This window comes from Ovis aries, chromosome 12 (genome assembly GCF_016772045.2).
Source record: "Ovis aries strain OAR_USU_Benz2616 breed Rambouillet chromosome 12, ARS-UI_Ramb_v3.0, whole genome shotgun sequence".
NCBI classification, from domain to species: Eukaryota; Metazoa; Chordata; class Mammalia; order Artiodactyla; family Bovidae; genus Ovis; species Ovis aries.
The window spans coordinates 76,552,650-76,566,381 of record NC_056065.1 but is presented as its reverse complement, the minus strand read 5'-3'; the positions used below and the strand labels follow the sequence as shown (position 1 = coordinate 76,566,381).

Sequence of the window (13,732 nt, the reverse complement as noted above, 5' to 3'; positions counted from 1 at the left end):
ACGTTCAGTTGCAGTTCAGTTCAGTCGCTCAGTCGTGTTGTATCGGACTTTTTGCAACCCCATGAATCGCAGCACGCCAGGCCCCCCTGTCCATCACCAACTCCCGGAGTTCACTCACACTGCCATCGAGTCCGTGATGCCATCCTGCCATCTCATCCTCGGTCGTCCCCTTCTCCTGTCCCCAATCCCTCCCAGCATCAGAGTCTTTTCCAATGAGTCAACTCTTCGCATGAGGTGGCCAAAGTACTGGAGCTTCAGCTTTAGCATCATTCCTTCCAAAGAAATCCCAGGGCTGATCTCCTTCAGAATGGATCAATTCTTCGGCACTCAGCCTTCTTTACAGTCCAACTCTCATATCCATACATGACCACAGGAAAAACCGTAGCCTTGACTAGACGGACCTTAGTCGGCAACGTAATGTCTCTGCTTTTGAATATACTATCTAGGTTGGTTATAACTTTTCTTCCAAGGAGTAAGCATCTTTTCATTTCTTGGCTGCAGTCACCATCTGCAGTGATTTTGGAGCCCAAAAAAATAAAGTCTGACGCTGTTTCTACTGTTTCCCCATCTATTTCCCATGAAGTGATGGGACCGGATGCCATGATCTTCGTTTTCTGAATGTTGAGCTTTAAGCCAACTTTTTCGCTCTCCTCTTTCACTTTCATCAAGAGGCTTTTTAGTTCTTCTTCAATTTCTGCCATAAGGGTGGTGTCATCTGCATATCTGAGGTTATTGATATTTCTCCCAGCAATCTTGATTCCAGCTTGTGTTTCTTCCAGTCCAGTGCTTCTCATGATGTACTCTGCATAGAAGTTAAATAAGCAGGGTGACAATATACAGCCTTGACTAACTCCTTTTCCTATTTGAAAGCAGTCTGTTGTTCCATGTCCAGTTCTAACTGTTGCTTCCTGACCTGCATATAGGTTTCTCAAGAGGCAGGTCAGGTGGTCTGGTATTCCCATCTCTTCCAGAATTTTCCACAGTTTATTGTGATCCACACAGTCAAAGGCTTTGGCATAGTCAATAAAGCAGAAATAGATGTTTTTCTGGAACTCTCTTGCTTTTTCCATGATCCAGTGGATGTTGGCAATTTGATCTCTGGTTCCTCTGCCTTTTCTAAACCAGCTTGAACATATACATTATTACTCAGCTATTTTATAGAAGCATCTGTAATCGTCTGTTAAATAGTGTGTATGAGACTGTTGTATTAAAATACACAAGGTTTTGTAGTAGAGCTTTCCTTGAACAAATTAAACAATGGAAATAGTCCAACTGTTTATCAATGAAGCAATAATAAAATGCACTGTGATATGTTTCTGAGAAAGAATACATGTATCAGTATATATTTTTCTATTTGTGTATGTCAGATATCAAAAAAGCAAGAGAGTTCCAGAAAAACATCTATTTCTGCTTTATTGACTATGCCAAAGCCTTTGACTGTGTGGATCACAACAAAGTGTAGAAAACTCTGAAAGAGATGGGAATACCAGACCATCTGACCTGTCTTCTAAGAAATCTGTATGCAGGTCAAGAAGCAACAGTTAGAGCTGGACATGGAACAACAGACTGGTTCCAAATCAGGAAAGGAGTACTTTAAGGCTGTATATTGTCACCCTGCTTATTTAACTTCTATGCAGAGTACATCATGAGAAACGCTGGGCTGGATGAAGCACAAGCTGAAATCAAGATTGCTGGGAGAAATGTCAGTAACTTCAGATATGCAGATGACACCACCCTTATGGCAGAAAGTGAAGAAGAGCTACAGAGTTTCTTGATGAAAGTGAAAGAGGAGAGAGAAAAAGTTGGCTTAAAACTCAACATTCAAAAAACTAAGATCATGGCATCCAGTCCCATCACTTCATGGCAAATAGATGGGGAAACAGTGGAAACAGTGAGAGACTTTATTTTGGGGGGGGCTCCAAAATCACTGCAGATGGTGACTGCAGCCATGAAATGAAAAGATGCTAGCTCACTGGAAGAAAAGTTATGACCAACCTAGATAGCATATTCAAAAGCAGAGACATTACTTTGCCAACAAAGGTTGTCTAGTCAAAGCTATGATTTTTCCAGTAGTCATGTATGGATGTGAGAGTTGGACTGTGAAGAAGGCTGAGTGCCGAAGAATTGATGCTTTTGAAGTGTGGTGTTGGAGAAGACTCTTGAGAGTCCCTTGGACTGCAAGGAGATCCAACCAGCCCATCCTAAAAGAAATCAGTCCTAAACATTCATTGGAAGGACTGATGTTGAAGCTGAAACTCCAATACTTTGGCCACCTGATGCGAAGAACGACTCATTGGAAAAGACCCTGATGCTGGGAAAGATTGAAGGGAGCAGGAGAAGGGGAAGACAGAGGATGAGATGGCTGGATGGCATCACCGACTCCATGGACATAAGTTTGAGCAAGCTTTAGGAGTTGATGATGGACAGGGAAGCATGGCATGCTGCAGTCCATGGGGTCACAGAGAGTCAGACACGACTGAGTGACTGAACTGAACTGTGAACATAGAACATAAAGTTGGAAAGGTTTTATGCACATTAAAAGTCAGTGGTTAATCTGGGAGATAAGAACATAAGGAGGAAAGTTAAGGATATTCACCGTTTGAGAAAACTAATGAGAGACATTATGTATTTAAAAAAATAATAAATAAACCCTAGGCTTACTCAGAGAAGGCGATGGCACCCCACTCCAGTACTCTTGCCTGGAAAATCCTATGGACGGAGGAGCCTGGTGGGCCACAGTCCATGGGGTCACTAAGAGTCGGACATGACTGAGCTACTTCACTTTCACTTTTATGCACTGGAGAAGGAAATGGCAACCCACTCCAGTGTTCTTGCCTGGAGAATCCCAGGGATGGGAGAGCCTGGTGGGCTGCCGTCTCTGGGGTCGCACAGAGTCGGACACGACTGAAGCGCCTTAGCAGCATCAGCAGCAGGCTTACTAAGTCAAATGAAAAGAAAAGTCACAACTCGGTGTTCAACTGAAATGCAACAATCCATAATCAGAGTGATTTTATTTGCTGAAGGACCTGGGGAGATCCCACAGGTCAGATTCTCCCAAGTTAATAAATTACCCCTTCCCAATACAACTAGGCATTTGATCAGATCTGAAATATCATCCCACAAAAGACTCCCAGGACTAATCAGGATGTGAAGACATTCCACTCATGTGAAACTGCACAGTCAAACTTTCCGTTCTGCACACTGGGCAAGCTTTCTGTTATAGTCACTATGCTGAGAGAACCATCAGATCTGCAGGTTTGATAATACAACTTTCAGCCTTTAGAAGCGCTCCAAGGACCTGGAAAACCAGAACCAGAGTGTCTTCTATCTTGACAGGCAAACTGATGGCAGCTCTGATGAAGGACAAGACCAGGACAGGCTGACAGAGGAGCCCATGGGGGAGGACGCAGGGATGACGGTGCTAACCCTCTGAAGAAGAGTCGCTTCCGTCTTCTACCAAAGCATGCTAAGCGGCTCTGTAAGCGTCTTACTAGGAATCAGTTGATGCTTCTAAAAAGCTTTTTAAGTTTTTTTTTTTTTTTTCTTTTAAAAAAGTTTCCCAAATCATCTTCTACATGATGGATGCTTTAAGGGTCTAGCTGTCAGTTCTATAAATGGTTAAGTTACTACTCATCACCAAACAGAATTCTGTTCTCAATCTATCTTATAAGATCCACTGAGTCAGTTGCTTAAACATTTTCTTGATAATGTCAACTTATGACACATGTGTTTAAACACGGAGCTGAGCTCATCACCACAATAAATGTAAGTTCACACTGACAAATTTTTCCTCCTTCACTTGGCCAGAGAAACCCGAGTCTGCTGCCGACAGAGGTTAACAGGGCTTCTGTAAGGTGCTCTGGTCTAGAGTAGCTTTTCTCCAGCGGTCGGAGGACAGAAGGATTCTCCCAAGGTAAATCCTGTAGGCGCAGGCACGCCTTGGCCACAGGCCAGGAACGGCAGCCTTTATGTGTGAAGGAAGAAAAGCACACCAAACAAGAAAGCAAACTCTAAAGCAAAGCACTCAGTCTAGGGTGAGACTCGACAACTGAAATGGTCTCTCTTATCTGCTTCAGCAGGCATTTGCCCAATAGGGACTTGCCCACTTTCCTTCCCCCTGTAAGTAATTAAAGAACTCTTCTACCTAAAGGTTCAAGCAAAGAATTTTGCCCTCCGTTCCCGGTTGATCTGGTTCATGCCTGTGGATCAGTTATCTCGGGACTCCTGTTGGTCCAGTTTCTTATCTTCAGTGTGGGTCTCTGTCTGAGTCCTGGGGGCCCAAGACACTCCACGTCCACACGGGGCCCTGTGGTCCCTGTCCTCTGGCAGGGATCATTTACAGCTGCTTTTATATGTATCATCTCCATAGACAGCTGTTTTTCTAAGATTTTCTTTTGTGCATTTGCATTTCTTTCTTTGTTAATTAAATTGCAAAGACACACTTGGTTGGTGGTTAGCTCTCTGTGGCGGTGGTGGGAAGTCCCTAAAACAGAAAGCTGATGAGCAGTGAGTCATCCTAGCACGGGAGAGTCAGCTTGATAGTGTTCTGTGATAATGAGAACATTACCTTCCTTTTATGTAGACTTTTTATACTTAAAAATTGTAAACCTCTGTACATCTCACAGATGAGGAAACTGGGCCTAAAAGAAGTTTACTGATACGACAGTGTTTAAAAGGCTGATGCCAAATTCACCCTGGAAAGCAGGATCGCTGCTAGCAAATCCAGACACCTTGATCAGGACATCTGCGAAGGCCTGGAATGGAATGCAAACTGTGTGCATCAGCATTTTCCAGGTAGAGACGGTCAGAGGTTTTCATCTGATCTTTCCAAAGGAGTTCTGTGATATAAAAATTCTTCAGGGCCTCTCACGGAAAACACATGGATTTTTACATCAGACAAACCTAATTTCAAACAGAGTTCTTCTATTTACTGGTAATGATACTTCTCTTCTCTAGGTGTCAAAATTACCTCCCCAAATCACTGTAAAGAGTAAACAAGATAATGCACGCAAAGCACCTAACACTGTTTCTAAAACCCCCTTGCGAGAACTCCACAAGGCAGACTCCCGGCTGTGCTCAAGTATCTGCTGAGAGGCTGGATATACTGACAGACAATGGGCAGAGCACATGTAAAAACAGACCTTCGAACCACAGTCCGCAGCAACCTGGTCAGGAAGCCAACCTTTCCACTCTAGCAAGCTGCCCAAGAAGCCAGCCTGCTCCATTTGACTTGCAGGAGGTCACACTGCTCTCTCTGGTGACAATCCAGGAAGCTAAACAATAACTTCTGTTAACAATTAGTCCCAGATGGCCAGGACTCAGTAACTGACAGCTTCCCCAATTTCTGTCCCTGCTTCCAACTTAGGACAACCAGAGGAAGCCAAATAGACATGCGAGCCAGTCACCTAAGATGCCCAACTGCAGTGGGCTCTGTGGTGGCTTCAGCATGCCACGGCCACGCATCGGGACACACCCGAGCCCCCCTGCTTATCCACCGTAGAGACGCCGTCCTCCTCCCCTTGACTGGGAACCTTGCCCACACGCTGGTGATGGGGTGGCTCCTCTGCTGGAGCAGGCTCAGAGCTCACAGCCCTGACTTTTCTCACTCCATTGGCCTTGGCTGATTTCTGCACTGTTTGGGTCCACTTGCAGAGTTAAGAGGAGGTTAGCTCGCACATGGACAGCCAAATGAAGAGCATGCAGGCCAGCCTCCCCACACCTGCACGTGTTCCTAAGACACCATTCTGGTCAACGGTGTGAAGCGGAAGACACGGGGTGGCAGTGAGCATCCAATGACGTGCCCACAAACATAGCCACCGAGTCCCTGTCTCCCCTCACGTCTCAGGCCTGAGAACCTGAGGTCACGACTGCCACATCAGTCCCGGGACAGAGAAATACACGTAACAACACATAATACAGCAATGGCCTCCTCTAACATAGTGTTCCTACGGGGGGGGGGGGGGGGGGCACTCTTCAGAGTTCTGCTGTGAGTGTACACGTACGTACATACATATATGTAAATATATGCGTGTGTGTATAAATTAACTGATCATTTAAAATGCCCCACGAAGCAGGTTCTGCCATTAGTCTGTCTTGGGGGAGATGTGGCACACAGAAGAAGGTAAGTTAGGCCAAGGCCAGGGATAACCAGTTCTCAGGCTACTGTCACTGGGCCGTTTCTGTAACTTGTAGGTGAACTTCAACCCAGTGGCTCAAATGGTAAAGAATCTGCCTGCAATGCAGGAAACCCAGGTTCGATCCCTGGGTCAGGAAGACCCCCTGGAGAAAGAAATGGCAACCCACTCCAGTATCTTTGCCAGGCGAATACCATGGACAGAGGAGCCTGGTGGGCTGCAGTCCACAGGGTCACAAGAGAGTCAGACACGACTGAGTGAGCAACACTTTCACTTCCAGAAAAGAAAGTTAGATGACTTCTAAGGGGTCAAATCAGGGTGTGACATGCAAGACTGAGCGCGGGGCCCGCTCTCCTCTCGGCACGTCCCTCCCACGAGCAGGGGCGGCCCGGCTAGGCTGCTCCACAGTCCCTGCCAGCCCCTCGGCCTGACGCCCAGACACGTGGGATGGAGGGTGACCTTCGTGGAGAAGCCAAGCTGCAGAGCTGCACCTTCAGCTGATACACAACACACCCTCAGTCTTTTTCCAAGTTGGTTCTGGAGTGTTCATACATCCAAGGGAACCACTTCACCAGGTACCTAGCTTCCTAATCACAACCATCACCATGGCCTACCATTCATTACATGGCTACCGAATGTCAAGCATCGTGGAAAGTGTCCGATGTGCCTACACATGCAACATACAACTCCCCAAAAAAGAAGTAAATCGTTAGTTTAAAAAAAAAAAAAAACAAAAAACAAAAAACCTTACCTTTATCATTCTGGATAGATCACCAGCATCGGCTAATTCCAAAACTATGTTCAGTTCATTATCTTCAATGAATGATGCATAATATTTAATTACATTTGGATGGTTAAGTTGCTGAGAAGAAAAAAGGCATCAAAAAGTTTTCTTACTGTAAATTCCCTAGAGTCACTTACAGTGACTTTAAAACTCAAGAATAAAATTGGTGACTGCATTTCATTTTTAAGTTACAGAAATCTTAACATGACTATTTTTCTTTATCTAGTGAATTTTGAAATAAGTATTATAATTATTGAAAGTAAAACTACACAACAATTACTTTTTAGTAATATTCTTAGAAATCATAGAGTACATTAAAATTTTTAAAAGTACTGCTATGCCCAATGAATATATAAACTATGCATATAAATGAATGACCAAATTAAATAGCCAATTGTTCAAAATTATATCCTTCTAAATGATAACTATTATTTAAAGGCACTCAATGGTAAGTGCACTTTCCCTTTTTATTTTGAAGGCTGATCCTAGTATAACTTCAGCCAGTGATAAAAATCTGACATCTACTATATCTAAATATATCTAAATATATCTAAATATATCTGATATCTACTATATCTAAATATTGCGTTTATATCAAATACTATAAACACTCTGAACCTATCTGTGAGGCTGATTATTAAATTATCTTTAAAAAATTCACCTTGTAGAAATATATACATTAGTCTACACATATTAACAATCTTTTCGTTCAATCTTTAACCAAGGTAACATAAGACAAATCATTTCTCAAAGAAAATTATTCATGAATTATCCCAGAGTATACACAGGCTTTTCTTCTCTTCTTCCTACTTATAGAAGATAGGTTTCCCTCCCACATTCTCTGTGATGATACACTATTTCTCTAACAAAGGTTTGTTAAAGCAGTCACTTCTTGTCCCAGGAAATAACTACAATAAGTAGAACAGTGGGATGCATGGCTTATTTTGAGCTTGCTTTTTATCTTTTTTAATAAATCTGATTTATTTCAGGCACAAACAAAAATGGACAGCATAAACATCATCCAAGCTTTATTTGAAAGTTAAAAGTACAACATAAGCCACAGCATTCCTCAAAAGAAATTTCACTATAACAAACGCATGTGGAGGTAACTCAAACCTCAGACCTATTCTCTGAGTGGGCGAGAAACTGACTTTACACCACCCTTTCTAAATGTGGAAAAAAGATATGGAAGTACTATTTTTATAATGTGAACCCCTTGGATCAGCTCACATTCTCAATCTATCACACCAAATATGCATTTGCATTATCTAACATTTAGAATATGTCTAATTGGGATGGTCAAGAAAAAAATTTCTTCCACATTTTATGTTTATGTCTATTTCTAGTTTGAAATGGGGGAGGGAGTTAATCCTACCAAACATTCCAATTAAATTAGTGTACAATGAATCCAAAAGGCAATATACTGATTTCAAATTTATACATTATTTGAATTCAATGTGGCATAAGCTACATCTCAAAAACAGTTTTCCTTATAAGTATGAAATCTTAATAAATCACTTTTATCAACCCACTCAGTTATGTTCAAAACAGTGAACATTTCATTTGTTATTTACCTTAAGGAGATCTATTTCTTTGATACAATCAGCACGTGCTTTCGCATCCATTAAATCAAATATCTAAAAATAAAATTCAGTATTACTCAATAAAACAGTAATCCATGGTTCAAACTACCATATAAGTCCACTGTAATAGTCCACACATAATTACACACACATTTAGTAGTGCACTTTCCAGTTAGCATTTAGGAGCTATGGAGATCAACAGGTAATTTATCTCACGTTACTACTAGAGGGTATACGTTTTTCCCTCCAGAGGCAGTCAGTATTAAAAATGGGAAAAGAGAACAGCTACATATTTCATAAATAATACAAAAAGCTTTAAAATATACAATCAAAAAAAAATCTCTCAATGTTCCAAGCATGTGGAAAATTAACAGCAAAAGCAAGCATCATATGTTAACACATATATGTGGAATCTGAAAAAACTGGTATAGACGACCTCATCCCAGAAATGGAGGCAGAAAGAGAGAGAGAGAGGTAGAGAAGAAAATGCACGGATACCAAGGGGCAAAGAGGGGAGGGCTGGGATGAACTGGGAGATTGAGATTGACATATATACACCACCGTGTGTGAAACAGACAACTAACGAGGACCTGCTATGTACGCAGGGAACTCTGCTCAGTGCTTAGACCTAGATGGGAAGGAAATCCAAGAGAAGGGATATCACGTGTACATATGGCCGAGTCACTGTGCTGTGCAGCAGAGATCAACACAACATTATCAAACAGCTACACGCCAATAAAAGAGCTTTACATGGTTACATATTTTTAAAAATACTTATAATTAAACTAATTTAGAACTACAGATTAAACTATCTTTAACTGAATTCTCAGTACCAAAAGTGACTTCCAAACAGTGAGGAATGAAATACTGCTGGCTCATTTAAGGCAAAACTATAAACTTTGAGCCATAGATACATTTCACGGGAAATTCAAAAGAATTTTATCTTCCTTTTCTCTTAGGCAACATTTCAAGACAAAAATAAAAACTGTATCTTTAGCTTAAATCATTTCCAGACACAGATTCAAACCTGATTCCATGAGCAGGAAAAGACAACAGATATGGGGAAAAACAAAATCTGGATTTTCATAAACTGTTTACAGGGTTGTCTCTAGAAAGCATCTTCACGGCTCTACCCAAGTTTCTGTGGGTTTTTAAATTTATATTTGAGAAGAGCAAAGCAGTGTTTAGGGTAAGTGATTGGCTGATAAGCTCTTGGTATTCTCTGGATCATTTTAAAAGTTTTCTTTTGTCATCTTTAAATTTTGCCAGAATTATTCACAACTGATGAAACTGAAAATGGTAACGCCTATACCTTTAGGAAGAAAAAGGCCTTCAAGTGACTTAACACAAATGTCCTTGAAAGGGCATCTATCAGAAGAAAAACACTTAGAATGTAGTAAAGAAAGTACTTAAAAATAGCACTAAGAGTCTGAGAGTGTTGTATCTTACTCTAAGTTAATCTTGCATAAATGGAATCCTAGCCAGGAGTCCAAGGAGAAGGCGATGGCACCCCACTCCAGTACTCTTGCCTAGAAAATCCCAGGGACGGAGGAGCCTGGTGGGCTGCAGTCCATGGGGTTGCTAACAGTCGGACACGACTGAGCGACTTCACTTTCACTTTTCACTTTCATGCATTGGAGAAGGAAATGGCAACCCACTCCAGTGTTCTTGCCTGGAGAATCCCAGGGACAGAGGAGCCTGGTGGGCTGCCGTCTATGGGATCGCAGAGAGTCGGACACGACTGAAGCCACTTAGCAGCAGCAGCGGCGGCAGCCAGGAGTCGGAGCCCAGGGGAACCTGGACGAATGGCCCGTGGCGAGTCCTGTTCTGCGGTCCCCCACCCGCCGGCCGCCCTCGCCCGCACGGTCCCCCTTCTGCCCGGGTTCCGTCCTCGCAGCCCCGGCCCGCAGTAGGGTCCAGGCCCCTCTCCTCCGCCCGCGGGGCCTGGCTGACCGAGGGGGCGGCCTCTCCTCTGCCGCGGGGAGAACCTCGGCCGTCAGCCGCCAACTGCGGGCCTGCGCTCGCCGAGGGCAGGGAGACCAGACCGTCCCCTTGTCTGAAGGGCGGAAGTCGGCGCGGGAGGAGGTAACCCCCGGGGGAAGGGCTGCGGCTGCTCAGAAAGAAAGGAGAAATGTGCGCTCCAACACAGGCCCCGGGGCTGCAGTGGCCGCGGGCCGGCGGGCGCAGGGGCTCCCCAGGGCCCTCGGCCCCTCTCTGCAGGCGCCTGCACGTCCCAAGGCACATCAGAGACAGGCCTCAATGCTTCCTCGTGGGCTCCTAAGGTCCCGGCAAAGGACGGCAAGGAACTGGATACCTGTGTCCTTTATTAAAAAACACGAAACCCCTGTTTCCAAGGGGACGCCCCACGTCCTTAAAAGCAGAAAGCCTGGGAGAGGTACCACCGGAAATCCATGCTTTGTTCTGACTTTCCGAGAGCTTGACGCTCAGCCAAGTTTAGTCAGGGCTTCGAGGGATTCAGAAGCCACCGTTCGGAAGTCAAGGAAGGCGGCAACTGAGCCAAACCCTGAGGATGAGACCTGCCCCGAAAGGCGTGGGGGGAGGAGGCGCCATGGGAGGAAGATGGGGACCCCAGGCAGAGCGGGACCGAGCCCGGGCAGGGAGTCGGGGTGGGTGCTGGAGCGGCAGCGGCCATGGGACCCCGTGAGGACAGCAAGGGGTGAGACTGCAGGGAGGAGGGGGCCCCCCTGGAGCACAGGCAGGGGGAAGGGGAGCAAGAGCGGCCACGACGGGAAAGCGCGGACGCGTAGCAAGGTGGGCACTTTCCGCTGAGCCTGGGGGCACAAGCCGGCTAAGGCACGGCCACCGCCAGCACTGTAGTCATGCACGCCTGCTGGTTTGGTTCTGCTTATCCTGTGGCTAAAATACATCCAAGCAGGACGTGCAAGAGAGTACATCTCCAGAGAGAGGCGAGCCGTGCCCCTCGGGGCTGTGGGCGTGGAACAGGGACTCCGGGTGAAAGCGGAAATGAAGAAACACGCGGCAAAGAGAAACCCTGCCCGGGGCTGAGCAAGACGGGGCGATTCTGAAACGGAAACATGCACGTTGCGCTCATAGCTGACAAAGGTCCAAGTAACATAGCCAGACAACTGAGGTCAGACCTGGAGTAAGAGGTCTAGGGGATGTGGGCCAGTGTGCCGTGGTCAGGGTGAAGTCAGAGACAAGCAGGGGAGAAGGAGAGGGGATGTGGACGCCTGAGACAGAACCCCCGGAGCGCAGTGAGGGCCTGGACTAAGCAGACCGACCAGGTGCCGGTGGCTGGCCTGGGGAGAAACCAGGATTCCTGGTCTCGGCAGAAACAAGGAGGTGCTGGGAGCTGCACAGGAACATAAGAGCAGGGGCTGAGAACACACTGTAAAAAGGAGAAAATAAAGAGAGGTCCTGCAGACTGGAAGACTAGGGACAAAGATGGAGCCAAATATTTAACTGGGATAAATTCCATAATCACAGTGAACTCTGAAAGAGACTGCATATATGGCCATAAAGGGTTAGAAATATATTAGAATCACTGCATGCGTTACAAAAGAAACTATCCATAAATTTTTAAATGCACGAAAATCCTAATTGCAATTAGGACTGCATGCAAAATATGCAGAATGTAGAATCGAGAATTAACACAGGTAGAAAAGCATTAATATGCTTTAAAAAGGGATAGTTTTTTAAAAGCTTGAATTATGGAAAATTTGACTTGCAACTGATTTTCTTGATGAATGCTTTAAAATAGCTATTAAATATAAGCAAATATGGGGCATCCCTGGTGGTTCAGATGGTAAAGAATCTGCCTGCAATGCAGGAGACCCAGGTTGATGCCTGAGCTGGGAAGATCCCCTGGAGAAGGGCATGGCAAGTCACTCCAGTATTCTTGCCTAGAGAATCCCATGAACAAGAGGAACCTGGTGGCCTACAGTCCACAGGTTCTCAAAGAGTCAGACAAGAATTAATGACCAAACGATGGATGAGCTAAGTATAACTAGACATTGCATGGACCAGATCAAAACAACTGGCTGCTGATCTTCTGATACAACTGCGGTTCTAAGACCCAGGCCAAGTGCCCCGGGAAGACTTTCTCAACCTCCCTCTCACTCTGGGCTCCTCAAGGCTGCTCCCGCGTGGTTCCTCTCTCACTGTCTTGGCTGCACTTGCACTGGGATCCCTGAGTCCTGTTATTTCGTTCATCTTGGTTCTCAAAGCCTTTGGCACTAACCACTGAACACCAGACGCCCACTCCCACTGGAGGAGCAGCAGGAAGGGAGGCCGGGAGGCAGGGCAGCAAGGCCAGCCCGTGCCCCCCAGTTAAGGAGCACCTTAACGGTGGCGAACAAACCGTGACGGGATGGGGCGAATTGTCCAAAAGACCCGCTAGTCTTGTCACCACCGCAGGCTCCCAATCCCTGCATGATTTCGAGAAGGAAGGTGCACTCAGCACATACTCCCTCCCTTGCACACGCAGGTACCAGGCAGACATCCAGGAAAGTCACCGGGGCTTCCAGCAGGCCGGTCACGGCCAACGGGAACCTGACACGCAGACGAAGCACAGAAGCGCCCGGAGAGCGGCTCGGAGGAGGCTGGACGCTGCTCCTGCAGAGTCTCATGAAATATCTGTGAGCAGAGCAATGAATTATAGATGCGACATTTCAACACAGGGACTCCTCCAGGAAGGGTCCTGAATTAGCTGGAAACAGTGACGCAGCCCTTCAGACCAGTAAGAAGCCTTAAAATAACAAACTGCAGGAGGAAATCCAATGTCTGGTTCCTGGTGAAGTTTCTGAAGAGAGGCTAGGATTCTTCAGACAGGAAAGGAGTCTGGTCAATGGTATTTTAAAACATTTTCACACTAAGCTGCAGAGGTGGCTTATTAAAAAGGAAGAACCCTGGTCTCTCTTGCTCAGCACAAGTGCAATATAGCACAAAAATCAACAACACGTCTGAAATGCAAATACATTTCTTCTTGTAAAGGTTCAAGATAACTGTTCCCTAATTACATAAGCTAAGAATATCTTCGAAGCATCATTCCTCTCTTGCGTATATAGGGAGTTATGCTTAAGCTAGAAGAGGTCCCAACTGCAACTCAACACAGCAGAGAAGAAGGCTCATTGCTTCCATCTCAGGCACATCCAAAAGGGAGATTCCTGCATGTGTGCGCCAGGAGACACACAGGACCTGACATGAACGTGACAAATAATTCGAAGGCACACAACCGTACACTCCCGAAA

The 13,732-nt window shown here is 45.3% G+C and overlaps 1 protein-coding gene across 14 annotated transcripts in view; it reads right to left on the bottom strand.

The window, feature by feature from the left end:
* Positions 1-13,732, bottom strand: part of NEK7 (NIMA related kinase 7) — a 136,478-nt gene that overhangs the window by 51,389 nt on the left and 71,357 nt on the right. For 13 of the 14 annotated variants that reach the window (XM_027975997.3, XM_027975998.3, XM_027975999.3 and 10 more), the window contains 2 exons: positions 8,493-8,555; positions 6,886-6,996 (listed from right to left, as the gene is read on the bottom strand). The exons of the other annotated variant lie outside the window; for it this stretch is intronic. In XM_027975997.3, the coding sequence (XP_027831798.1) occupies positions 6,886-6,996; positions 8,493-8,555 (174 nt within the window). The remainder of the gene's footprint in view (positions 1-6,885; positions 6,997-8,492; positions 8,556-13,732) is intronic. 14 annotated transcript variants of the gene reach the window in all.